A 27,284-nucleotide genomic window follows, 5' to 3' on the forward strand; every position below is an offset into this window, starting at 1 on the left:
ATCGGACATGACTGAGCGACTTCCCTTTCACTTTTCACTTTCATGCCTTGGAGAAGGAAATGGCAACCCACTGCAGTGTTCTCGCCTGGAGAATCCCAGGGACGGGAGAGCCTGGTGGGCTTCCGTCTATGGGGTCACACAGAGTCGGACACGACTGAAGCGACTTTGCAGCACAGCCATATAAATATATAAATAAAATATTTTTAAAAAATACACAATCTGGGGTACTCTTTCTGCCCCCTTCTGATGCCTATGTCAGAAGCTTTCTCTATCTCCTTTATACTTTAGTAAAACTTTATTACACAAAAGCTCTGACCGATCAAGCCTCGTCTCTGGCCCCGGCTTGAAGGCCAAGAATCCCGGTGTCTTCGCGTGATTCAACAACAACCTTTCAATATGCAGAACCCAATTGTGGTTCTAGTTTCCCAAATGTCTGTCTTTCACATTCTTCCACCTTTCAATAAAGAGATCACTCTCTACCTATTAGTTAAAGCCAAAAACTGAGGGGTCACCCCTAGGTTCTCTTTTGTCCTTATCCAACAGATTCAACTCAACATTTCTTCTCCAAAATATATGTGAAACCATTCGTTTCTCTTTCTCATGAACCCAGTCACCTCAGTTCAAGATACCAGCATGTTTAGTTGGAGGAAGCAGGCCTCTTGACAGGTCTTTCCTCTGGCCTCCACCCCATCACACTCTTACCCTCTCCAATCCATTTATCTGAAACACAGAGAGAGAGCAGAGCTGTCCTAATTTAGACCCTTGGAGGATCCTACTATCCTTAGAATAAAATCCAATCTTCTCCTCACTGTCTATGAAGCAGGCCTCTATTAGGGCCACACTCAGATCACAGAGCAGCCCCTTTTATCTGTATCATGCCTATGCAGTTATTAATAGTGCCCTCTTTCCTTCTCCAACTGTCTTTGGGCATTAAATCACAGAATCATTTTAGCTTCTGCCTATCTTTCCCACCTCAGACTCATACCTCTCTCCCTCCTTCTCTTTCTGTCCTTGCAGTTGCCTCCTCAGAGAGGACTTTCTTGACCCAGATTCTGAAGTAGGCCCTCCTCTTCTTCCTTCCTCATCACATCTCTTCATTATTATCTTTATAATGATGATCACCACGTTATAATGACCTTGCTTCTTTGTTGACTTTTAGTCTGTCTGTTCCCTTCACTAGGATACAAGCCCTGTGAAGACTTGTAGTTCATGACTGTCTATCATGAAAGGATGCAAGTTGAAATATAATGAAAGGATGGCGTGGGATGGGAAATGTGAGATGGGAGGCAGTGGGACAGGGAGAAATCATAACAGTAGGATCTTAGGGGAGTAAAAGTAGTGAGATTATATGCTGTGTTAAGTTACATGTCGGACTAACAATCGCAGAGCATGAGAATTGTGGTCATCAAATGGAAGGGAAATAGAAGCAAAAAGGAAACACAAATACTGAGAAGACCATGGAGCTGGAGACGATGAGGAAGTATAAAGTAAGCAAGTTTCTCAACTTCTGTGGTAGGAAACTGTTATGTACTGCTTAGATTTGATAAATGATAAAGATGATTAAGTATGTTCATTTGTTCATTCAACAAATACTTTCCATGAACACATGATGAACCAGGCACAGGCCTTCGGTAAATAGTTGTGAACTGGGCAGACATGGTCCAGGAAGTTTTCTCCTTTTAAATCTACCTATTCTGGGACTTCCTGGGTGGTCCAGTGGTTAAGAGTCTGCCTGCTGATGCAGGGGAAACAGGTTCTATCCCTGGTCCGAGAGGATCCCACAGGCCACGGGCCCTCAGGATGATGTTCAGTTGTCAGCAGGCCAGGCTCTTATCTGGAGACCTGGACAAGAATCCACTTACAAACACATTCAGATTCTCGATCAAATTCAGTCGCTTGCATCTGTAGGACTAAGGGCCCCACTTCCTTGTTGGCTGTTGAATCTGTTGTCTCTGGTTACCTGCTTTCCTTCTCACCTGGCCTCCTCCATCCCCAGCCAGCAGCATCCCATCAAGTCATTCCTTCACTTCAAATCTGACTTCCTTCTCCTCATTCAGTCTGACTCTGCTTTTGAAGGGTCTTATGTGATAGGATTAGGTCCCTAGGGATAATCTTTTTGTTTTAAGGTCAACTGCATCATATAGCATAATGGAGTCATCAAGTGATACCTCACCCACTTCACAATTCCGGGCATTAGGGCATGAAAACTTGGGGGGCACATTTAGAAGTCTCCTGACCACATGTCTGTATATTTTAAATATTTTTTAAACTGTAAGTTGGCATTTTAAGTAATTTAAGAAGGGAAAAAAAAAAGAAAATAAAAAATACACAATCTTAGTCATTGCCCTTTAAAACAATAATGTCAGTAATGGCTACTGTTCAATCCCCTGTTGGCCAGGAACTTCAATTTCACCTTTATCACCACTCTGGAAAACAGATATTCTGACCTTCAGTTAACGCGGGAACAAATCACCAAGATAACATGACTTAGCCAGTGCCACTAAGTGTGGGCATGGCAGACCTGAGCTATTTGCATCCAGGCCGATCGGTCTCCAAACCCAAGCTTCTGCAGCAACTAACTTTGAATAACTGAAATATTCTCATGAGTGGTCTAGAGGAGGAGAGACTATACTTAACCCAGTGCCATTTATTCTCAACCCAAGGAACGTCTTGCATATAGCAATTAGTTAATATAAATGCTTTAGAAATGGTAAGGCCCTGTGTAAACCTGTTAGACATTTTTGCTCTCCAGGTCATCTTTTGCCAGTTCTGGCTGTCTACTGTTTCACTCTCCATTACTGACAGCTGCCAGGAGAAGATGAAGAATTCAGCAAGTGTGAAAGGATGGAGCCCGTTTCAGGGTGGTTGAAAGAGTACCTCGTGTCCTCTAACTTGGCAGAAGAGATGCTCAGTACACAGAGATTCTCCTCAAAAGAGACTGGTTTTATCTATTTTCTTTTGTCTCTAATTCTAGTGTGCAAATTGTTGCTTGCAATGTATTTTAAAATGACATTGTGTACAGAAATAAGTGCATTTGACATCAAACCTTGGTTCTGAAACCTAAAATTGGTCAGGCATTCTGCACCTTACTTTTACCATCTGTAAAAATGGGAACAATGACAACTTTGCTCTATGCCTCTTAAAAATGACATGTAGAAGACAACTAAATGGCATGAAAAGATAACGGTACATTGTGTAAATAGTCACATCCAGAAATAACACGCATGTCACGATAACGTTTTTGCTGAAAAAAGTGGGAGATGTAGTTATAGAGGCAATGTCTGAGAAGTTATATATAAAATATCAACAGTTGCTGCTGGGTAATACTGTGATGTTTATTTTCTTTTTGACTATCTGTGCTTATTAAAATTTCTAGAACTATAACAGTAAAAATGTTCAATTGATGAAATACTGTTAAATTTTAAATGATGATGGGGAATTAGAAAATGCAGTAATTATACAAGAAAGACATCCCGGCAATCAGTAGCTAACTTACCACCTTTAAAGCACTACATGTGATTAAAAAGCAAGACCCAACAATATGCTGTCTATAAGACACCCACAGTGGATGCAATGATAAAGGTATTAAAGTAAAGGGATGGACAATAATATACAGATAATTCTCATTATTTACAGTAGTTATATCCTATAAAGTCACTGCAAACAGTGAATTAGCAAATATGGAACTAATGCTCCCAAGGAAAACACAAGGATTAGGTTCCTGCAAGCCTCTTTTCCTCCTCCATAAGACACATCACAACTTTATTATACTTAGGACATTAGACAACACCTCAGCATTACAATGGCACCCCACTCCAGTACTCTTGCCTGGAAAATCCCATGGACGGAGGAGCCTGGTAGGCTGCAGTCCATGGGGTCGCCAAGCGTCAGACACAACTGAATGACTTCCCTTTCAATTTTCACTTTCATGCATTGGAGAAGGAAATGGCAACCCACTCCAGTGTTCTTGCCCAGAGAATCCCAGGGACGGGGGAGCCTGGTGGGCTGCTGTCTATGGGGTGGCACAGAGTCGGACACGACTGAAACGACTTAGTAGCAGCAGCAGCAGCATTACAACTGAGGGCCATCTTAAACAGTGAAATCACATACACACACACACACAAAGCACAAATTTGTAAAAAACTAAATAGACCACAAAAAGCACATTTGTTTACAGCACAAGAACTGAAACAAAACAGCAAACCACCTCCTTGTTCAACCTCAGCTAGGAATATGTATGTCAAGCAACTCAAATTTTTTTTTGCCATTCCATACACATCTTTGAATGACACAGAAAAAGTGCTGTGAATACTGATTTCATTTGATGTGTTTTACTAATAGCTTTTAGTGAATAGGAAAACTTATAAATATGGAATCTGTGAATAATGAGAATCAACTGTACCATGCAAGCAGTACTCAAAGGAAAGCTGACGTGACAACATGACTATCAGTCAAAACAGACTTCAGAGTACGAAAAATTACCACAGATAAAGAGGGACACTGCTGCTAAGTCGCTTCAGTCGTGTCCGACTCTGTGCGACCCCATAGACGGCAGCCCACCAGGCTTCCCCATCCCTGGGATTCTCCAGGCAAGAACACTGGAGTGGGTTGCCATTTCCTTCACTACTTAATGATAAAAGAGACAAATCACCAATAAAATGCAACAATCTTAAATGTATATGCACCTAGTAAGAGATCAGCAAAATAGATGAAGAAAAAGTGATAAAACAAAAGGGGAAATGGAAAAATCGGGTTTTTTGCTAGAGGCTTCAACATTCTTCTCCTAGTAGTCAGTAGACCAAGTATGCTGACTATCAACTAGAAAAGAGAAAAATGAACGTCATCAACCAACCGTATCAAAATGACATTGATAAAGAGCTTCACCTGAAAAGAGCAGATACACAATCTTACCAAGTACACATGATTCATTCACCAAGACAGACAATGCTCTGTCTCAAAATCAACCTTTCCTAATTTAAAACAATTGAAGCCACAGAAAACTTATTTTTCTGACCATAACAAAATTAAACTAGAAATAAATAAGAGAACGATATGTAGGTGATCTTCAAATAATTGGAAACTAAACAACACAGATTTCACAAAATTCCAACCAAAATCTCAGCAGATTTTATGTACATATGGGCAAGCTGATTCTAAAATTTATATGGAAAGGCAAAGGAACTACAATAACCAAATCAATTTTAAAAGAGAAAAACAAAGTTGAAGGACTTGCACTCCTTGATTTTAAGACTTACCATATAGCTGTAGTCATCAATATGTGTGGTGTTAGTGGAAAGATAAGATGAATGAAATAAAGAGTCCAAAAATGGGCCCACACAAATATAGTCAAATAAATCTGGACAAGTTACAAAGGTAATTCAATGGAGAAACAGTATCTTTCTGAAAAATGGATTAGAACAGTTGGATATTCATATGCAAAAAAAAATAAACTTGACCTATAATTGATACCATATACAAAAATCAACTTTGTTGTAAGTCATGTCCAACTCTTTGCAACGCCATGAACTGCAGCAACACCAGGCTTTCCTGTACTTCACCATCTCCCAGAGTTTGCTCAGATTCATGTACATTGAGTAGGTGATGCCATTCAACCACTTCATCCTTTGTCACCCCCTTCTCCTTCTGCCCTCAATCTTTCCCAGGATCAGGGTCTTTTCCCATGAGTCGGGTCTTCACATCAGGTGGCCAAAGTATTGGCACTTCAGCTTCAGCATCAGCACTTCCAGTGAATATTCATGATTGATTTCCTTTCAGTTCAGTTCAATGGCTCAGACATGTCCAACTCTTGCGATCCCATGGACTGCAGCTTGCCAGGCTTCCCTGTCCATCACCAACTCCCAGAGCTTGCTCAAATTCATGTTCACTGAGTCATCAGTAATGCCATCCAACCATCTCATCCTCTGTCGTCCCCTTTTACTCCCGCCTTCAATCTTTCCCAGTACCAGGGTCTTTTCTGATGAGTCAGTTCTTCGAATCAGGTGGCCAAAGTATCAGAGTGTAGCTCTTGAGCATCAATCCTTCCAATGAATATTCAGGACTGATTTGCTTTAGGATAGACTGGTTTGATCTCCTTGCAGTCCAAGGGACTCTCTAGAGTCTTCTCCAACACCACAGTTTAAAAGCTTTAATTCTTCAGTGCTCAGCTTTCTTTATAGTCCAACTCTCACATCCATATATGACTACTGGAAAAACCATATCCTTGACTAGACGGACTTTTGTTGGCAAAGTAATGTCTCTGCTTTTAAATATGCTGTCTAGGTTGGTCATACCTTTTGACCAACACTTTTGACCAAGGAGCAAGCATCTTTTAATTTCATGGCTGCAGTCACCATCTGCAGTGATTTTGGAGCCCAAGAAAATAAAGTCTGTCACTGTTTCCATTGTTTCACCATCTATTTGCCATGAATTGATGGGACCAGATGCCATGATCTTAGTTTTTTGAATGTTGAGTTTTAAGCCAGCTTTTTCACTCTTTCACCTTCATCAAGAGGCTCTTTAGTTCGTCTTCTCTTTCTGCCATAAGGGTGGTGTCATCTGCATATCTGAGCTACTAATATTTCTCCTGGCAATCTTGATTCCAGCCTTTGCTTCATCCAGCCCAGCATTTCGTGTGATGTGCTCTGCATATAAGTTAAATAAGCAGGGTGACAATATACAGCCTTGATGTACTCTTTTTCCAATTTGGAACCAGTCTGTTGTTCCATGTCTGGTTCTAACTGTTGCTTCTTGACCTGCATACAGATTTCTCAAGAGGCAGGTCAGGCGGTCTGGTATTCCCATCTCTTGAAGAATTTTCCATAGTTTGTTGTGATCCATACAGTCAAAGGCTTTGGCATAGTCAATAAAGCAGAAGTAGATGTTCTTCTGGAACTCTCTTGCTTTTTCGATGATCCAATGGATGTTGGCAATTTGATCTCTGGTTCCTCTGCCTTTTCTAAATCCAGCTTGAACATCTAGAAGTTCATGGTTCATGTACTGTTGAAGCCTGGCCTGGAGAATTTTGAGTATTACTTTGCTAGTGTGTGAGATGAGTGCAATTGTGCGGTAGTTTGAGCATTCTTTGGGATTGGAATGAAAACTGACTTTTTCGAGTCCTGTGGCCACTGCTGAGTTTTCCACATTTGCTGGCATATTGAGTGCAGCACTTTCACAGTATCATCTTTTAGGATTTCCTTTAGGATTGATCAACTTATTATGGAGTGAATGTTTGTTCTCCCTCCAAAATTATTATGTTGAAGCCCTAAGCTCCTATGTGATGGTATTAGGAGGTGGGGCCTTGAGGAAACAATTAGGTGTAAACTTCATGTAAATGAAGTGTTGACGGGGGTCATCTAATCCCATGATTCAATCTAAATGTAAAATTATAAAACTTTTAGAAATTCTCCCTGACACTGCTGCTGCTGCTAAGTCACTTCAGTCATGTCCGACTCTGTGTGACCCCATAGATGGCAGCCCATCAGGCTCCCCTGTCCCTGGGATTCTCCAGGCAAGAACACTGGAGTGGGTTGCCATTTCCTACTCCAATGCATGAAATTAATATTTATAGACTCATGAAAACCTATGTTCACACATAACATGTACAGAAATGTTTATCACAATTTTATTCATAATCACCAAAAATTGAAAATAACCTAAATGCTCAGGCAAAGGGATAAATACCTTGTGAATCCATCCTTACAATGGAATACGACTCAATAATAAAAAGGAATGAATTCTTGATGTAGGCAAAAATTCGGATGAATCTCATTGACATTATACTGAGTAAAAGAAGCCAATCTCAAGGGTTACACACCATATGATTCCATTTATATGATATTCTGGAAAAAGCTAATCTGTAATAGTGGAAAATACATCAGTGGTCACCAGAGGTTAGGGGTAGGAGAAAAGGGCTAATTACAAAAAGAGAAGCAGGAAAAGACGTTTTGATACAACAGGACTGTTCTGTGGTCATTACACCATTCTGCGCATGAGTTATAACTCATAGAATTGTACATCCAAAAAGAGGTCAATTTAACTGAACATAAATTTTTAAAAATAATAAATTAATAAAAGTTTAAAAAAAAAAAAAAAAACCCTTTATGCCAACAGAAGAGAATGTAAGTTGGCAGACTGTAAACCTTACAGTTAAGACTGCCTGCTATATAATTTATTTATTCATGGATCTCTCAGGAATTGGTAATAGGTTTATGTAAATAAAGAAAAGCTATAACCCCCTTGCAATATATATTTTCTTAAATACTTTTGACAGCTCTCTCTAGAACTATTTTTGCTAAATGTTTTTCAAACTAAACTTAGAAGTCAAGGGAGTGTGTGCATGCAAAGTCACTTTAGTCGTGTCCGACTCTTTGGGACACTATGGACTATAGCCCACCAGGCTCCTCTGTCCTTGGGATTTCCCAGGCAAGAATACTGAAGTGGGTTGCCATTTCCTTCTTCAGGGGATCTTCCCAACCCAAGGATCAAACCTGCATCTCCTTCTTGCAGATGGGTTCTTTACCACTGAGCCACCGGGAAGACCCATGAATGGTATAAGAAGAAGGAAAAGGGTAGAACTGAATTGTCTACCCTATGTAAAGTGAAAAAAACACCCAAAGATCCTGCCCAACTTAAGCTCTGTCCCTTATAATCTGTAGATTAATTGAAAGAAGAGAATGCAAAAATATGGTAAGAGTGAATCATAACTAGAGTTATATGAACTTCATTCCACTGTATTCTTGGACTTAAATTGGCTTCATGAATCTGTCACTTTTCACCTTGCCTTTAAGGTAAGCAGAGAGGCAGCAGGACAATTCAAAGACAGGCCACTGTGTGCAGGCAAGGCCAGAACTAGACCTCAGGCTTCTTGTCTCCCTTTGCTAAAATCCAGAAGAGCTACAATGGGTTTTGAAGGACACAGTGCCCACTGACCCAATGAACAGCCCATTGTTAGTTTGTTATTGTTTTCATCTTGAATTACCTAACACTTTTTAAAATAAATGTTGGTATAATCATAGCACTTGTTTCTGTTCCCTCCCTTCAGGAGTGTCAGGTTGGCTTGGAGAAAGCGGTGGGGGAGTGTTTCCCTTGACTTAGTACAAAACATCTGGAGCTCCAGATTAAAGAGATTTAGAAGAGCGATAGTCCTAGAAATGGGACGGTGATGCTGAAAATTTAGCAGGGTTAAAAAAAAATAATTCATTGTTCTGATTTTCTTTCAGAATAACGTTACAATGATCAGTAGACGAGCAGGTAATTGACATAATATTTTTAGCATCCTGTCCTTATTGCCCCAAAATGCTTATGACTTTTCAAGAGAAATTCAAAATTGCAGAAATGACCCAAAAAGTGTTTCCCTATGGGTTTCTGTACATATCCTATTCAGGTCAATTTATGCTGTCTCTGAGGGTTATAAACAGATTGCACTAATTCAAAACTTGGGGAGAAATGGAAAAATAAAGCCCTATCTACATTGTGGGCTGCTTAAGCCAAGTCAGTCCACTCCAGAAATTACCCACCACTCATTTCACAACCTTTCACCCACAATCACACCTTAGGAGAATCCCTGTTCAATCCCTATTTTGGGAAGATCCACTGGAGAAGGAAATACCAACCCACTCCACTATTCTTGCCTGGGAAATCCCCTGTATAGAGGAGCCTGGCAGGCTACAGTCCATGGGGTTGCAAAAGAGTCAGACATGACATAGTGACTAAACAACAAAGTTAACATCACCCAACAATCCTAACTCAACAACACCAGTCCATCTCCCACCTTTGAAGTGTAAGAACATTTCCGTTTTGCTATGTCTGACCTTGGACCAAAAGGCAGCTACCTCTGAAAATGGTATAGCATTTTGTCAGGAAGATAGGCCCTGAGGTATGGGGTGGGGGCGGGGAGGAAGAGAATCTGGAGTCAGAAAACTCCAACTGAGGTTGACAAGATTATCTGGAACCACGACTATTCCAGGAGAAGGTAAGCTAGAGATGACACTGCTTACCTCAGAGCGTAATTTGAAGATCAAATGAGATAAAGACCTGAAAATGCTTTATAAAGTGTTAGTCACTCAGTCATGTAGCCAGCCAGGCTCCTCTGTCTACATGATTTTTCCAGGCAAGAATAAAGAAGTGGGTAGCCATTGCCTCCTCCAGGGGATCTTCCCCACCCAGGAATGGAACTGGCATCTCCTGTGTCTCATGCACTGCAAGCAGATTACTTACCTGCTGAGCCATGGGGGAAGCCCCATAGAGCATGCGTTCTACTACTGAGCTACACCCCCACTTATAAAGCATTAGGTAGCCTGGTAGGCTGCAGTTCATGGGGTCGCAAAGAGTCAGACACGACTGAGCAACTTCACTTTGACTTTTCACTTTCATGCACTGGAGAAGGAAGTGGCAACCCACTCCAGTGTTCTTGCCTGGAGAATCCCAGCGACGGGGGAGCCTGGTGGGCTGCGGTCTATGAGGTCACACAGAGTTGGACACGACTGAAGTGACTTAGCAGCAGCAGCAGCAGCTTATAAACGCAACAAGGAGCTGCTGTTTCCCAATTTTCCAGACCCTGGGTTGGTTGAATGTTCTTCGCTGAACAGAACCTGACCCGCCTTGAGTTATTTGGGACAGACAGCAGAAGGGCTCTGGGGCTTTTCTCGGAGTCACTGCCTGCAGAACTGACAGACACTCACTCCTGCCTCCTCAGCTGGTTGCGGGGAGGTGGGTGGGGGCGGGGTGAGGCTTCCTTTTCTCCTGTTTTTATTTGAATTTTTTGAAGACCAGGCTCAACTCCTAACCTTAGAAAAAAAAAAAAAAGAAATGCATTTTACCTTTCCTCCCTAGCTAGCTGAGGTCCACAGCCACAGCGAATGCAAACCAACCTTTCAAGTTAAAGAATCACAACAAAGTTAAAGACTTTCAGGCCTCTCTCTTTTCCTTTCTCCTTCCCGCCGACCCGCCCCCACCCCGCCCCCCGCCAAGCGGTCTTCAGTGATACTACTATCAGAGCCTGTCATTTAAGACAGGGGGTGAGGGGAAAAGACGGAAGGTCGGTCCCGGAGAGAGAGCTTCCTACATTAACAACGGTCAAGTTTCCTTGCCACTCCCTAACTCGACTGACCTCAGCCGAAACACTCGCCCAAGTCCTTCCTGCGGCGGGAGGGAGGCCGCGGCGGTGACTCAAATACACCGGCCCGCCGGTCAACCGCAGGCAAACCTGACTCTTGGCCAACTTGTAGCCACAGACAGCAGCAAAAGCACAGAAGTCCTTCACCGCTAGCTCCAAAAACACACTGCAACCGCCGGCGGCGCCGCAGTGGCAGCCTCGGTACCAGGTCCAATTCTTTAAGGAGTACGCGTCCCTCCTCCGCTCTCCGTCCCACTCCCCGGGCGGCACACACTTCTCTCCTTCAGGAAGTCCCTGGTCCCACTCCCCGGGCGGCACACACTTCTCTCCTTCATGAGGTCCCTGGTCCCTCTGCCACTTCTACGGAGGGGGAAGCGACCCTGAAGAAGGTTCCCACCGAAGTAGCCCGAAGCCCACTACTCCGTGCCCCATCCCTCCGCCCTCCCGCTCAGATAGGGGCGCGTGCTGCTGGCCAAGGTCCCCGTTCTCAAGATGCCGGAGTCCGACGGGACACGGAGGGGCAGGCGGGAAGCAGTGATGGGGCAGGACCGAGCCTGAGGTTCTTAGAGGACAGATGGGGCGGGTTTAGGGGAAGAGGGACACTCTCTCTCCCGCGGCCCCCCACCCCCACCCCGCCACCGCCCGCTCACAGACAGTAACTCCAAAACGCACAGGTGCCCCGTAAGATAAAGGCCTTTTCTCTCTATCGCCTCTCTTCTCTCCCTTGCTCCCCTTCGGACACCTGGTGGAAAAGCAAGGTGCCAGTGTACCTGGAGCGAACACCATGATTTCCTCCAGCCGCCGCGCCCCAAGGTAAGGAGAGACAGACGGGCAGGCGGAAGGTGAGGGGCAGGCCACGGCTTGGGGGCCGGTGCACGGTGCGCTGGGCGCGGGTCGGGCGGTCAGCACCTCGGACAGCTCTGGCCGCGCGGTCCCGGCCCCGCGCGCTCCACCTCCACAATGCACCGCTCTGCCCGGCGCCGCGACGCGAGGAGCGGAGGCTGCTGCTCGGTCCAGCTGTCATGCCCGCGCCAGCGCGGCGCACCCGCTGCCTGGGGAGCAGCACCACTTCCACCGAGAGGGACCGACGGATGAGGAAGAGAGAAAAGGTAAAGGCCCGGCTTCCCGGCAGGGGGCAGCTAATTGCTTCTAATTACCTGCTGTCTCTCGCCCCCCCGTGGATGTTGGACTGGCATTTAGGATGAGTTTGCCCTTTAAAAAAAATTTTTTTTTAACTCAAAAAGCTTTACTCTAGAGGCTGACTCGAGTTCTCCGAGTTGGGTTGGCTCAACAGAGGGGTGGGACCCCTCTGTTTAGTTAAGGGGTCCTTGGAGTCCATGACTCCTCTCTCAACATAAGGTCAGAAAGGATGCTGGAGGGAAGAACAAGTTGAGGATGGAGCATGTGAGGAGGGCGCCACATCAGGCCCCCTGCTCCCAGGCTGCTCTGAAAGCTCCGAGCTTGGACACCCTCAAGGTCATCGTGTGAGAGATAGCAGGGCTGTCCAGAGCAGAGGAAAGAGGCATAGGTGAGGCAGGTCTCCTCCACCAACATACACACACACAACCCCTGTGAAAGGTGGGGCAAAGAGAGTTCCCTTCAGGTGTGAGAAGAGCCCTGAGACCAATCAAGAAACATCAGTGCTTTCCCTGCCTTTATCCAAATGAACACCCACCCAGGTGTACACCCTGTTCTATTCTGAAGTTACCCAGACGTGGCCACCACCGTGCTCACTTCAAGCTTCTAATACACTGTTATTTTAAAACATTTTCTCCTTCTGCCAAGAACTGCTTGTGTGGTGTGGACAGCCCACACTAGATATTACCCAGCTTGAAACAAATCCATCTGGGTTACAACCCCTGAGCTAGGGTGACATAAGGATCCTCTACACTCAAAGCAAACATCAGTGGCTTTGGGTTTTAGCCTGTTTTTGAAGCTGAGTGGAGTTTTCCAAGAACAAAAGGTGATCCGGGTCATCACTGGTGTTTCACTGGGGTTTCTTTACTTGTACCTCTCCCTGGAAAATGTAGCTTTTCTGAAAACACCAGAATTTCTTACTAATTTGGTTGGTGGCCATAAGCTCTACACTCTTTTGGCAAATAGCAAGCATTCAAATGGCCTTACTGGCACTAGTTTTGTTCAAAGCCATCTGATAGATTGCAAATGCAAATAGTTTTACAGCTCTTGGACTACAGTTTGCATGGAGGCATATGGGCAGTCTGAGCAGAAAACAATCAGTACTGCTCTTAGCACCTGGCTCAACACAGCCTTGAACAGATGGGGCTTGCCTCAGCAGCAACAAGACGCAAGTCATCTGATGGGCAGGATGAAGGGTGTGTATATTCAGGATGTCGTCTTCCCACTTCTTGGGTTACACCAGAAATGGGAAACCAATGATGCGTCACTCTCTCTGCTTTATTACTGACAGAAGTGCAAGACACTATTTGAAATACTCTTTAAACAACTGAAAGACCTCATTTAACATGCTCAAAAGATCTCTCATAAGCTTAAATTTTAATGAGTTTATTCCCTTAGTGCATAAACAATTTACTCTTTATTAAGTTCAAGAAAAAGCAATGGAGTGTAGGAAGACAAAAAAGGCTTGGGAATCAGTCCGACTCAAATAGAACATCTTCACTATTTACTAGCTGTGTGACCTCAGATAAGTGACTTAACTGTATTATCTGCAATAGAAGGATTATGGTATCTTGAATGTTTGTTGTGAAGATTAAATGTGATAATGGATTAATGGATTTATTAAGAGCACTGGTGGTTTAGTCACTAAGTCGTGTCCAACGACCCCAGGACTGTAGCCCGCCAGGCTCCTCTGTCCATGGGATTTTTCAGGCAAGAATACTGGAGTGGGTTGCTATTTCTGTCTCCAGGAAAAAATAATGGAGTGTAGGAAAAGAAAAAGGCTTGGTAATCAGTCCGCCTCAAGTATTAAACACATTCCAGGAAATTTCTGGGAGTGGAGGACACCCTGAAAGTGAAAGTGAAAGTCGCTCAGTTGTGTCTGACTCTTTTCGACCCCATGGACTATACAGTCCATGGAATTCTCCAGGCAAGAATACTGGAGTGGGTAGCCTTTCCCTTCTCCAGGGGATCTTTCCAACCCAGGGATCAAACCGGGGTCTCCTGCATTGCAGGTGGATTCTTTACCAGCTGAGCTATGAGGGGGAACACCCTACAGGAATGAAAACTAAATATGTTAGATATTCTCCTAACCTGTAATTCTCCAACCTGACTGTGCATGTGAATCCCATGGAGATCTTGTCAAAATGCAGATGATGACTCATGAGACTGCAGGTGGGCCTGAGATCTGCATTTCTAACAAGCTCCCTAGTGATGTCCTTGCTGTAGGTGCTACTGGTCCGTGGGCTACATTTTGAGTAGCAAGATGTTGATGTATTAGCATTTAAAAAGAAATTACTTTTAGCACATCTTTTAAAATATTTAGAAACACACCCTTCATCCTGCCCATCAGCTGACTTGCCTTTTGTTGATGCTGAGGCAGGCCTCATCTGTTCAAGCCCATGTCCCTTTTCAGTCAGTCCCAATCCACCTCTGCATGTCCCCAAGTCCCTGATCTGCTTTCTGTCACTATAAGTTTTCCAGCTTTTTCTAGAATTTCACATCAATGAATTCCTACAGTGCGTGCTCTGTGGTGTCTGGTTTCCGTTGCTCCATACATTGTTGAAATTTACCAACATTGTACCTCTATCTGCCACAATTTGTGTAGCTCAATAGCGTTGATGGACTTCGAGGATGTTTTAGTTTCTGGCTATGATGAATAAAGTTATTGTCAATGTTCTGCATAAGTCTGGGTGTGGATCATGTGCCCAGTCACTCTGTTCTCTGATAATCACCTAGGAGTAAAATGCATGGGTCTTAGGGTAAGTAACAGCTTAATGCTATAAGAAACTATCAAATTGTTTTCCAGGGTGGTTGTAACACTTTACATTCCCACCAGAGTTCTAGTTGCTCCTTGTCTTATATCTCATCAACACCTAGCACTGTCAGTCCTTTTACTTTTCTGCCTTCTACAGGGTATGTAATGATACCTCACTATGGTTTGAATGTACAGCTGAGAATGCACTAGCCAATGGGATCCAAGTGGTAAAAAAATTAAGCCATGGGGAACTCTCTAAGGAGGAGAATAAGAGGTTGTTCTGGATTAGGAGTTGTGAGGTTGAAAGATGAGCTTCACAAGAGCAAAGTAAGAAAGCTGCCAGGACTGGAGATAGGCTTTCTTGGTTTAAGGTGGAGACCTGAAGGACAGCAAGGTCTCGAGAGCACCTCTGTAAGTGACTGCAGAACAATCCCCAGGGAGGAAGTGAAAGAACCCAGAGACTAAAGTGAGCGATGCAGAGGTCACTCTGGAAGGCTAGTGGACAAAGATGAGGAGATAATGGGTCTCACGGCTTGGCTTCCATCAGCGGATGTTGGGCAGGGGCATGGATAGTTAGAACTACTGAGAAGTTGCCAGATACATCTAAGGAGAAGACAGTTACAAGGTCTTTGAATAAGCCAATAATGCATAACTAGCATGGTAACAGGCTTCTCTGGGGTGGCTCACAAGGTAAAGAATTCACCTGCAATACTTCCTTGGCGGCTCAGACAGTAAGGAATGTGCCTGCTATGCAGGAGACCCGCGTTCTATCCCTGGGTAGGGAAGATCCCCTGGAGAAGGAAATGGCAACCCACTCCAGTATTCTTGCCTGGAGAATTCCATGGACAGAGGAGCCTGGCAGGCTACAGTCCATGGGGTTGCAAAGAGTAGAACATGACTGAATGACTAACACTTGCACTTTCTTTCGTGGTAATTGATTTTTACACCACTTTAAGTAACAACAGTAGACCTTAGGCTAGATCTTACTGCTTTAGAGAGAGACTGACCTGAGTTCAGAAAATAAACAATCATTTTCCTAGCATCTGAATGTTAAAATAAGTGCTTGAAATGCAGAGCAGGGGCTAAAGTCTTGAAAGCCGAGGCTTTCAATCAATTGCCAGAGCAGAGGGGAAAGGTTTTGGGTCCCAGCCTCAAGGTTAAGCTTGTAACATAAAGAGAGTCGGAATGAAAAACAGGAAAAAAGCATAGCCAGTTTTGCATTTGTTTTATTTTGTTTGAAAACTCATTCAAACCCGAAAGGAAATATTTTGCATTTATTTTGCTTGAAATCTCCTTTGGGGCTTGGAGGCAAGGTTTTTGTTTTTGTATTTGTTTTTTTTTTTAACAAGGATAGATAAGAAACTATAGATTTAGAAAGATCTCCAAACAAAGGGACTGTATCTCAGCCTGCCCCCAGCCCTGGTCAATCCATGGAGAGGCAGGGCCCGTCAGCTACAAATTGGCCCTTGCCACGTGTGCTTGCCATCCACCTCTACAAGGATTACATCATGTGCTGCCACAGTTGCTGACCTTCAACACTCCTGGAAGGAGTCGAGGGTAGAGAACAGAAATGAGGAATCTGTGCTCAGGGGAAAAACTGGCATGACAGGTCTTCAGATGTTCTCAGGAGCTGATTTTATGAGCCCATTCTTGTATCTCCTCATATCTAGAAAAGCACTAAAATCCTTCATGGTGACGACTGTTCCTCGTAACTAGCAAAGGCTTCATAAGACGTCACGAGAAACTTTTTGGAAAAATACTTGCTTGATTGCACATATTCACCTCTACCAAAATTACATCTATACTGACCTTCCCCCCTGCCCCTCTGGAGCAATTTCTCAGAGCTATCTGAGGTTGTTGTCCAGGATGCAGTCTTCATATTACCCCAAATAAAACTTAACTCTCATGTTGTGCATTTTTTTTCAGCCAGCAGGCCTCAAGGGGAAATGACTTGAGAACCCAGATGAACTTGGAAAAATCCCAAGAACTTCATCTGACTTCCAAGGGTTCATAGCTCAGAAAGTTCTCCAGCCTCTTGAAAATTTCCAGGCTGAGGCTAGAGGGATAATGTACAGATGGCAAAGTGAACAGTCAGGCACTTGAGCTTCAGGGTCACCTTCTAGGCCCCTTCCAGCCCTAGAGAACACCCACACACACAGAAGGGCTTGGACACATAGGGACAGGTCTCAGGCTCCATCTCAAGATGGGTCCTCAGGTCAGAATAAGGAAGGCTCCAGAGGGGCCAGACGCCATGCAGAGACATGGGCATCTAAGACGATGGACCAGGCATCAAGTCTCAAAAGTAAAGGACAGACAAAGTCATGCCTAGGTAGAGTGCTTGCTCAGTTGCTCAGTCATGTCAGATTTGCAGCCCTTTGGACTCTAGCCCACCAGGCTCCTCTGTCCATGGGAGAATACTGGAGTGGGTTGCCACTTCCTTCTCCAGGGGATCTTCCCAAACCAGGGATCAAACCTGCATCTCCTGTGTCTCCTGCATTGAAGGAGGGTTCTTCACCTACTGAGCCATCAGGGAAGCAACACCAAAGGCAGAGCAGGTACCTGCAAACTGGACACCCTCCCCACCCCCTCCCCTTGAGTTTAGACACAGCCTCAGAAGAAACGTGCACAGTGGAGATCCTGTATTAGCTATTTAAAATCCAGAACTTTACCCAGAAATTTCTGAGTAATCAATCATTTTGACTGGGCCTGCCTAGAAGTAACTAGATTAAGTTTTCTACTATCAGACAAAATGATAAAAAGATTGGCTCTTAGTTATTAAAAAAAACAAAAACAAAAACCTTTGTTCCCCATCTGAGGTCTGTGACTCTCTACCACCCGCACTAAGTGCTTTTTTTCAGTGCTTGTTTAGGACTTGCACACAGCAGTTCTGGCCAACTGAGATGCTCTTCCTTCCATCGCAATCCAAGTTTAGGTATCACTCCTGGAGAGGTTTTTCCTGTCTAACTAATCTTGGTATGTGTAACCACCAACTACTACACACACACACACACACACACACACACACACACACACACACACATATATACACACTGTTTATTTTCTAATAGGATCCTAGATTCATTTTTGTTATCGCCCCTTCCCCAACTTGGTATTTCATAGTTATTTGATGTGGTTAAGACTCCATGCTTCTACTGCAGGGGGCATGAGTTCAATCCCTGGTCAGGGAAATTCTACATGCCATGCAGTGTGGCCAAAAAGAAAAAGAAAAACAAACAAACAAATGTGGAAAGGTAAAGTTTAATGGACAAATACCCACAGTCATCCGAGCCTCTGTCCACGGAAAAGCATTCGTTTGACCCTGGTCTGAGATTTTAAATGAACAGCCACTTCAACACAGAGGGAAGATATACACACTGCCAGTATCTTCACATATATTTACATCTGAACAAAATAACGTCGTAGCTCACTTAATCTGTATGTACCCCACACATATGCATATACATACATAATGTGTGTATTATATGACCAAAACCGCCCTGCCATGCAGACACTTGGAGTTCACACTTACACTTTTCATAAACCTTGGAAAGGATGGTGTCCATTCCCATAAATCCTGCTCTTTCTCTGTCTCTGTCTCCCACCTTCCTTGTCTCCCTCTCTGTGTGTGCATGCCTGCACACTCGGTCATGTCCGACTCTTTGTGACCCCATGGACTGTAGTCCGCCAGGCTCCTCTGTCCATCAGATTTCCTAGCCAAGAATACTGAAGTGGGTTGCTATTTCCTCCTCCAGAGGATCTTCCTGACCCAGGGATCAAACCTGCATCTCCTGTGTCTCCTGCTTGAAGGAGGGTTCTTTACCACTGAGCCACCAGGGAAGCCCCTCGCTCCCGCTCTGCTGCACCCTTATTTCTCCCTACAAGAAGTAACTTTTTTGAGTGGTAAGTCGAGGAGAGAACCTGATACTTGCTGACTGACCCTGCTTCCTCCCTTGGCCTCCAGGGAGCCGGGAGCCTGCAGAAAGTCTGTGTCTTCCTCTGTTCCCCATGTGATCACACCCTGAGGGACGATGCAGGAAGACCTGCAATGTTCCGCACTCCTGTGACTCTGGTGGGTGCAATGATCTCATCTGGGAATTCAGTATCACAGAGCCCATTGGCCTGCTCCTCTAATCCACATTTTCCAGCATCACACTGACCAGTAATAAAACAATGTTTCAATCTATCCCAGCCCGACTCCTTGGCCTCATCTGCTAATGGGTTCGAAACTCCCCTCAGCAAGAAGTTCATCAGAACCCCTCCAAAGCCAGTGTCTCAGAGCACAAATCCGGGCTCAGGTGATCTGTAAGAACTCTTCCAACTCCACAATGAAGCCTAGGACTTACACGCCTGCCTGTCAGCTGGAGGCAGCTGAGATGGAGACAGAACATCATAGACTCGTAGATTCTAGAAGCGGAAGGAAAATAGGATCATCTGTTCACAGCTTTTCTGTGAGAAAACCAATGCTCAGAGAGAGAGGCTCACATGGTTCCAACAGAACCAGGACTGTGACCCAGGCCCCCTGACTCCCACCCAGTCCAGTGAGACCTGCATCTCAGGAAAACCTGAGTATCAATCCCACTCTTTCCTGCAGAAGAAACAAAACAAAACAGAGTGAATGTCTTCCAGAATGTTTTTCTCCTAACAATCCCTACTTTCCCCACATGTTTATGCTGACTCATGGCATAGCAAAAAAAACAAGTAGAAGATAACGTCCCTCTTAAGTACTTCTCTCTCTGTGGTTTTGGTCCATCAAAGAAAAACCTGTGATTTCCTGTAATCACCTGGGTAACTGAAGACATGCCGGCCGATGATTCATGATCATCAACCTCGAAAGCACCCTTGACGTCGTTTCCTTGGTTGGTGATTTTCTCCTCTTCTACCTGCTCTAAACCACAGACAGACACCTCCTGCACACACAGCTGGTCTTTCCTCCTTGTCAGGGGCACTTAAGACCTCAGGCCACAGCGTCCTCTCCTCCCTTGTCTACCTGGACAAACCCAGCTGTACAGGAGCCCAGATCCTCCTCCTTCCTTCCAGTTACAGCCAGTCCATACCCTTTGACCCACCTCTGGCCACTCATTCCACCTGCCCAGGTGAAATGCTACCATCCGTCTTCTCTGCCGTCTCCTGTGTGCTCTGCTGGTCCCTCTCACCTGGATCATGCCCAGCAACATTTCAGCTCAAATCTCTTCCAACAAAAACAGAAAGCGTTCTCTCTCAAGGCCACTCCCACCTCCACTGTGACCACATTCAGGGCCAGACCAGATTGCTCAGTGGACTGAGTACTCAGGTACCCTCTCCCACGCGTAAAGTCAACATTAAAACAACGAATAGAAGGCCCAACAGAACTGTGAGCTGTTGGCAATGACTTCTTTAGTTCATTGTTTCAAATTGTCAAGTACTAAATTCTTGCATATTTGTTTTGCTATGAGCTTTGCCTTCAGCACACACTCGATCTGCTAAATGGGTGGGTGATCCAGAATTTTTGCCCGTTCTCTTATATTCACAACCAAACTAATTAGATTTTCTATACCTTGCTGTCTTCATTTCCTTATCTCTCCTCTCTCCATTGCATCAATCTGGCTTCTGCCCTAATCACTCCACCGCGAGGCCTATTGCCGTGGTCTTCCCTGATTTCCGAGCATCTCACGGGTATCTCTCAGTCCTCATTTTAACTCCAGCTCTCAGAAGACTTTGACTTGATCAACCTCTCACTTTCCTTTTGGAACCACTCTTTTTTTCTTGGCTTTGTGATTCTGTGATTTTCCTTCCTTCTCTGACTCCTCCCTCATCTCTGAGCCTTTAAAAGTTAGGGAATCTAAGTTCCTAAGGAACCTAAGCTCCTCCTGGATCCTCTTCTGTTTTTACTTTACAGGCTTTCTCTAGGGAACCCCATCCAGTTCTATGGTTTTATTTATCACGAATTTTTAGAACTCTACAATTGATCATTCAAAACAGAGCATTTTTAAGAGTAAAGGAGGGGTACTACTAGCAATTAAGCCCAGACTGTTCAGGGCCAACTTGGATACATGGTCACCCTATCTCTATGCCAGTGAGTCCCAAATGCATTGCCCCAATGAAGACCTCTCCTCTAAGCTCCAGACTTATAGAGCGACTTGCCTACTCACTATATGCACTTGGATTCATTCATTCTCACTTTTAACAAACACTGAGATTTTTATAGGTCGAGCACAGTCCCTGATGCTATGACAGGGAACCAAGAAGACAAGGCTTCTCTCCTCATTACACTTACATTCTCATTGGAGAGGGAGGAGCAAAAGCACAAACATATAGAAACGGGTATTTTTCACCAGGATGAATGTTGCTATGGAGAAAAATTAACTGGGAGAAGGGAATAGGGAGCGAGTATTGGGAAGAAGTTGGGAATTTTAAATAGTAGTGATCAGGTAAGCCCTTACTGAGCACAGAGCCAGATGACCTAACCCAGTCTCCCCTGCAGTCAGGGGTGACAAGGTGACTGATTTGAGGTCAAAGGAATGAGTGCCAAGGATGAGCATCACTTCCGGTCTGTCCTCTGTTCTCTCCCCCATCAGCTAGACGTCAGCGCACATGGGGATGGAAGAAGAGCTGCTCTGAGCCTGGGTCCCTGGAAAGAAGGCTCACAACTTCTTTGCACTGACTGGACTTTACATTCAGATCAGATCAGATCAGTTGCTCAGTCGTGTCCAACTCTTCGCGACCCCATGAATCGCAGCACACCAGGCCTCGCTGTCCATCACCAACTCCCGGAGTTCACTGAGACTCACGTCCATTGAGTCAGTGATGCCATCCAGCCATCTCATCCTCTGTCGTCCCCTTCTCCTCCTGCCCCCAGTCCCTCCCAGCAACAGAGTCTTTTCCAATGAGTCAACTCTTCGCCTGAGGTGGCCAAAGTATTGGAGTTTCAGCTTTAGCATCATTCCTTCCAAAGAAATCCCAGGGTTGATCTCCTTCAGAATGGACTGGTTGGATCTCCTTGCAGTCCAAGGGACTCTCAACAGTCTTCTCCAACATCACAGTTCAAAAGCATCAATTCTTCGGCGCTCAGCCTTCTTCACAGTCCAACTCTCACATCCATACATGACCACAGGAAAAACCATAGCCTTGACTAGACAGACCTTTGTTGGCAAAGTAATGTCTCTGCTTTTGAATATGCTATCTAGGTTGGTCATAACTTTCCTTCCAAGGAGTAAGCATCTTTTAATTTCATGGCTGCAGTCACCATCTGCAGTGATAAACATCTATTTGGTTAAGCCACTAAAATTTTTGGAATTTACCCAGCAGCTAGGGTCAACTAACACAACAGTGATGCTATTAGCCCAGTTAGAGATTCGGCAACAGAAGCTGATGCAGAGATAAGGATTTCAACTTAGATTTAGTTTGATCCTTTGGAAGCAGTTGAGAATAGTGGTCCAGAGGTGAGAAGAGAGCTGGAGGCAAAGATCTGGAAGTTTTGGAATACAAAGAAGTGGAGTCTTGTCCTAATTTTAACAACAAAGGGAGAAGGTGCACAGGAGGAAAAGATAAAGACCCAGGATGGAGGGTGCCGGCATTTCAACAAATGCATTAAAAAGAGGAGACAGAAGGTAAGAGAAGATTTTCTCAAAATTTTTCATGATTGGTATTTTTAACAATAAACCCACATGGTTGGTCTTAGAATTCTGTCCTTTAAAGGACCAGTTAACCTTGTTAAACTGAGAGTCACAGAAGCCATATTATTGCCTCCACTATTAAAATCTAGAGTTTAATGAATTCTTTAATGCCTTGTTTCCCACACTGAAAGCTCCAAAAATGCAATTAAACTATCCTTCCCACCCAAAATGCCAAAATTCATTTAAACACTGTATCCAGCTTTGCAACCAACAAATGGCCTCTGATAAATCCTCTGACATTTACAATCTCTTTGGTAAAGACACTGTCTTACCTGTATCATCAACATCCTAATTTTTTATTGCTTCCAAAATGCTTGCACGTGCATTACTCATCTGATTCCCCTACAAATCTGTAAAGGTTGGTGCCTATAGCTGGGGCTCCAGACGCACTGACAAATGATCAAGACAGACTGTTACCTTAGTACAGCGCCCACATCAAAGCAAAGCACATTCATTCCAGGAGGCAGGAAGACTGTCTCCTGTGGATATCTGCAAGAAAAATATAACCATTTAAAATGCTATTTCAATTCCATACGTGATCCATTCATCAAGCCCGTATAGTTTATGAGTCTCACAAGTCTTTTTAATGTGATATCAGGGACAGCTCACTTCCTGACTCACATTTTGAGTCACTGTAAACGATGGCCCAAAGAGAGTGAACAAGTGATAAAGGTACATGCTGGAAATAAAAACAACCATTCATTTGCTGGTCACACTGTCCTTTGTTATAACTGCTTTTAGCAGTTTGAAATATATTCTGAGTAACCCCACCCAGACAGGGACATGGTTCTGCATTTATTTGCCTAATGGAAGTAACTGTTCTGAAATATTCCTGATGTCACTTCTTTTCTAAAAGATTTGTGAGTCAAATAAAAAATAACTTTGAGGTGAGTTCTCCTACAAATCCCCACGTTTGCCTAGGCCACTTCTTTGAATGTCTTCAAGGTTTATTCTAAAATGACTAAATGTACATGTAGCTGATTTTATGTTTCAACTTGGCAAGATGATGGTAACTAATTGTTTAGTCAAAGATTGGTCTTCATGTTGCTGTGAAGGTGGGTTTTGTTTTGTTTTTTTTTTTTGATGTGATTGACATTTCAAATTATTGACCTTAAAGTGGAGAGTGGAGAGTGAAAAAGTTGGCTTAAAGCTCAACATTCAGAAAACGAAGATCATAGCATCCGGTCCCATCACTTCATGGGAAATAGATGGGGAAACAGTGGAAACAGTGTCAGACTTTATTTTTTGGGGCTCCAAAATCACTGCAGATGGTGATTGCAGCCATGAAATTAAAAGATGCTTCTCCTTGAAAGGAAAGTTATGACCAACCTAGATAGCATATTGAAAAGCAGACACATTACTTTGCTAACAAAGGTCCATCTAGTCAAGGCTATGTTTTTTCCTGTGGTCATGTATGGATGTGAGAGTTGGACTGTGAAGAAAGCTGAGCGCTGAAGAATTGATGCTTTTGAACTGTGGTGTTAGAGAAGACTCGTGAGAGTCCCTTGGACTGCAAGGAGATCCAACCAGTCCACTCTGAAGGAGATCAACCCTGGGATTTCTTTGGAAGGAATGATGCTAAAGCTGAAACTCCAGTACTTTGGCCACCTCATGCGAAGAGTTGACTCATTGGAAAAGACTCTGATGCTGGGAGGGATTGGGGGCAGGAGGAGAAGGGGACGACAGAAGATGAGATGGCTGGATGGCATCACTGACTCGATGGACGTGAGTCTGAGTGAACTCCAGGAGTTGGTGATGGACAGGGAGGCCTGGCGTGCTGCAATTCATGGGGTTGCAAAGAGTCGGACACGACTGAGCGACTGAACTGAACTGAAAGTGAGCAGTTACTCTCCGTGACTTGGGTGGGCCTCACTCAATCAGTTGAAGGCATTAAGAGCAAACACTAAAGTTTTCCCAGAGAATTCTGCCTGAGCTTTCAACTTCACATCTCACCAGGTGGTGCTAGTGGTAAAGAATCCTTCTGTCAATGCAGGGGACTTAAGTGATGTGTGTTTGATCCCTGGGTTGGGAAGATCCCCTGGAGTAGACAATGGAAACTCACTCCAGTATTCTTGCCTAGAAAACTCTATGGAAAGAGGAGTCTGGTGAGCTACAGTTCATGGGGCTGCAAAAAATTGGACACCACACACACACACAGAACCCTGTACAAAAGTAGGTGTGTACCATCATTCAATATATTTTCAAGCCTTTTAATACATCTTGAGACTGCACAGAACCACACACACACACACACACACAATGGGCCTGGTTCTTGTTTGTAAAAAGTAGTTTTATTTCTGTAGGAAATACACTTGAAAGATGTTTTCCTATAGAATATATCCACGAATGTACCCTTGATTAAAGAAGAATTAGAAATGACTAAAAGAAGAATATATTAGGGTTCTTCAGAAAAACAAAACCACCCTATTGACCTCTTTTAACCTCAACTGTGTCCCTAAATGCCTTGTTTTCAAATAGTCACACTGAGAATCAGAACTTCAATATATGAATTTTGAAGTCATGTATGGATGTGAGAGTTGGACTGTGAAGAAAGCTGAGCACCGAAAAATTGATGCTTTTGAACTGTGGTGTTGGAGAAGACTCTTGAGAGTCCCTTGGACTGCAAGGACATCCACCCAGACCACTCTGAAGGAGATCAACCCTGGGATTTCTTTGGAAGGACTGATGCTAAAGCTGAAACTCCAGTACTTTGGCCACCTCATGCGAAGAGTTGACTCATTGGAAAAGACTCTGATGCTGGGAGGGATAGGGGGCAGGAGGAGAAGGGGACGACAGAAGATGAGATGGCTGGATGGCATCACTGACTCAATGGACCTAAGTCTGAGTGAACTCAGGGAGTTGGTGATGGACAGGGAGGCCTGGCATGCTGCGATTCATGGGGATGCAAAGAGTCGGACATGACGGAGCGACTATTCAACTGAACTGAACTGAATTAGGTCCATAACACACTTTAAGAAACTTGATAAAGAAGAGCAAATTAAACCCAAAACTAGTAGGAGAAAGTAAATAATAAAGATTAAAACAGAAATAAGTGAAATAGATAACAGAAAAACAATAGATTCCATGAAATCAAATGTCTTGTTCTTAGGGGAAAAAATTTCAACAAAATTGACAAACTTTAGCTAGACTGAAGGAAAAAAAGATGTAAATAACTAAAATCAGAAATGAACATGACACTGCAACCAACTTTACATAAAAAGAATGTCATGACTAATTGTTCACCAATAAATTAAACAAAATTGAAAAATGTCCTAGAAACACACAAATTACCAAAACTGACTCAAGAAGGAACAGAAAACTGGCTGAACTGAACCAGATGGAACGTGTTCCTTTCATTCATACAGAGGCGGCATTAATCTCGACACGGTCCCTTCCAATCTACAGACCCTGCGCCACCAGAAGTTCAAGCTCATCTTCAAACACTTGACATTCGGGAAGCTTCCGCCAACGACCCACTCGACTTTATAGCCAGAGTAAGTGTGTCAACTCTGAGTTACTTGTGTCCTCAGGAAAACAAAAACACAAACCTACCAAAGAACCAGCAAGGGCTTCATAGAGCCGGGAGGCTAGGATGCGATAGGCTAAGGCGTCAGGCACTTGGGAGGTTGGAAGCCTCCTGGCAGGTTGGAAGCTCCAAAGGACGGCCTATTTTGCAAGCACGGGAGGCGGGCGGGTGTGGGCGGGATTATTAGAACTGCCTCCTCCTGGCTGTGAGGTTTCGGGCGTAACATGTTAACATCCAGCAGTGTGGAACCTCAAAAAACCTCAAAAGACTGCGTGGTATATCGGCAGGGGCCGGGGAACCTGCAGCCTCCCAGGGATGCGAGGCTTCCCCTTTAAGCACCTGCGCGCGGGCCCGCGGAGGGAGCCACCCGGAAGTCGCTGCGCGCTGCCACGGAGTCAAATTCCTCCGCCGAGGGCGGGGTCCGGTCCCGCGTCTCGGCCTCCAGTCTACCCTAGGTTTCCTCCCTTCCCCGCCGCCCGCCGGCGTCAGGACTCTCAGCTTGCCGCTTCTGCAGCCAATAGTGCTGGCGACCCTGCCCACGGGCGCTCGGGCCTCGGCCCGGCCTGGACTGCGGGGGCCGGACGCGCCGCCGCCGTGACCCGCCCCCGAGCGACACGCACTTCCGGCGGCGGCGCGGCGGCGGGCGGCGGAGCGCGGTGGGAGGCGATGGAGGCGCCGGCGGTCCTGATGCAGGACGTCCTGGGCCCGAACCACGCGCTGCGCAGGGATAAAGGCGCGATCATGGACCAAGTTCGGCGGCTGCTGTGCGAGAAGACCGACCTGCTGTCCCAGGCGTGCCCGCCCGCCTGCCCCGTGGCTTTTCCCGAGATCTTCCGATACTGCGAAGGCTGCTTCAGACCGCCCTGGACGATCTGGGTCACCTGGGAAGTGCCCGAGCTTGTCACACCCCCGGGACACCGATGGAGAGCTGAGGCCCTGAGACGGATGCCAGGGTTCGCGTGCCTGGCGGCCAAATATTGACCCATTTACTCTAGGAATCTGTTTTCCACATACTTTGTTTGTGTTCTGAAACCACAACAGTTTCAGAGATTGTGCCTTTTAGTCGGAGAAGTCCAGGCGCTGAACAGTACATTTGAAAAG

At 44.8% G+C, this 27,284-nt stretch overlaps 1 protein-coding gene across 2 annotated transcripts in view; it reads right to left on the minus strand.

The window, feature by feature from the left end:
• The window catches only part of AKAIN1 (A-kinase anchor inhibitor 1), a 48,313-nt gene extending 22,000 nt beyond the window's left edge, over positions 1-26,313 (minus strand). Inside the window, exons 1-2 of one of the 2 annotated variants that reach the window (XR_009733278.1) lie at positions 26,210-26,313; positions 23,075-23,146 (exon numbers count right to left, since the gene is read on the minus strand). Coding sequence is in view for 1 of the 2 variants with exons in the window: in XM_061399870.1 (XP_061255854.1) it covers positions 11,884-11,899 (16 nt within the window). In the remaining variant the exon portion in view is untranslated. Of the gene's footprint in view, positions 1-11,883; positions 12,076-23,074; positions 23,147-26,209 lie in introns of those variants that run through there. The other variant, XM_061399870.1, reaches the window with a different exon arrangement.
• Between the last annotated feature and the right edge of the window lie 971 nt (positions 26,314-27,284).

The sequence above is a fragment of the Bos javanicus genome, chromosome 24, assembly GCF_032452875.1.
Source record: "Bos javanicus breed banteng chromosome 24, ARS-OSU_banteng_1.0, whole genome shotgun sequence".
Classification (NCBI taxonomy): Eukaryota; Metazoa; Chordata; class Mammalia; order Artiodactyla; family Bovidae; genus Bos; species Bos javanicus.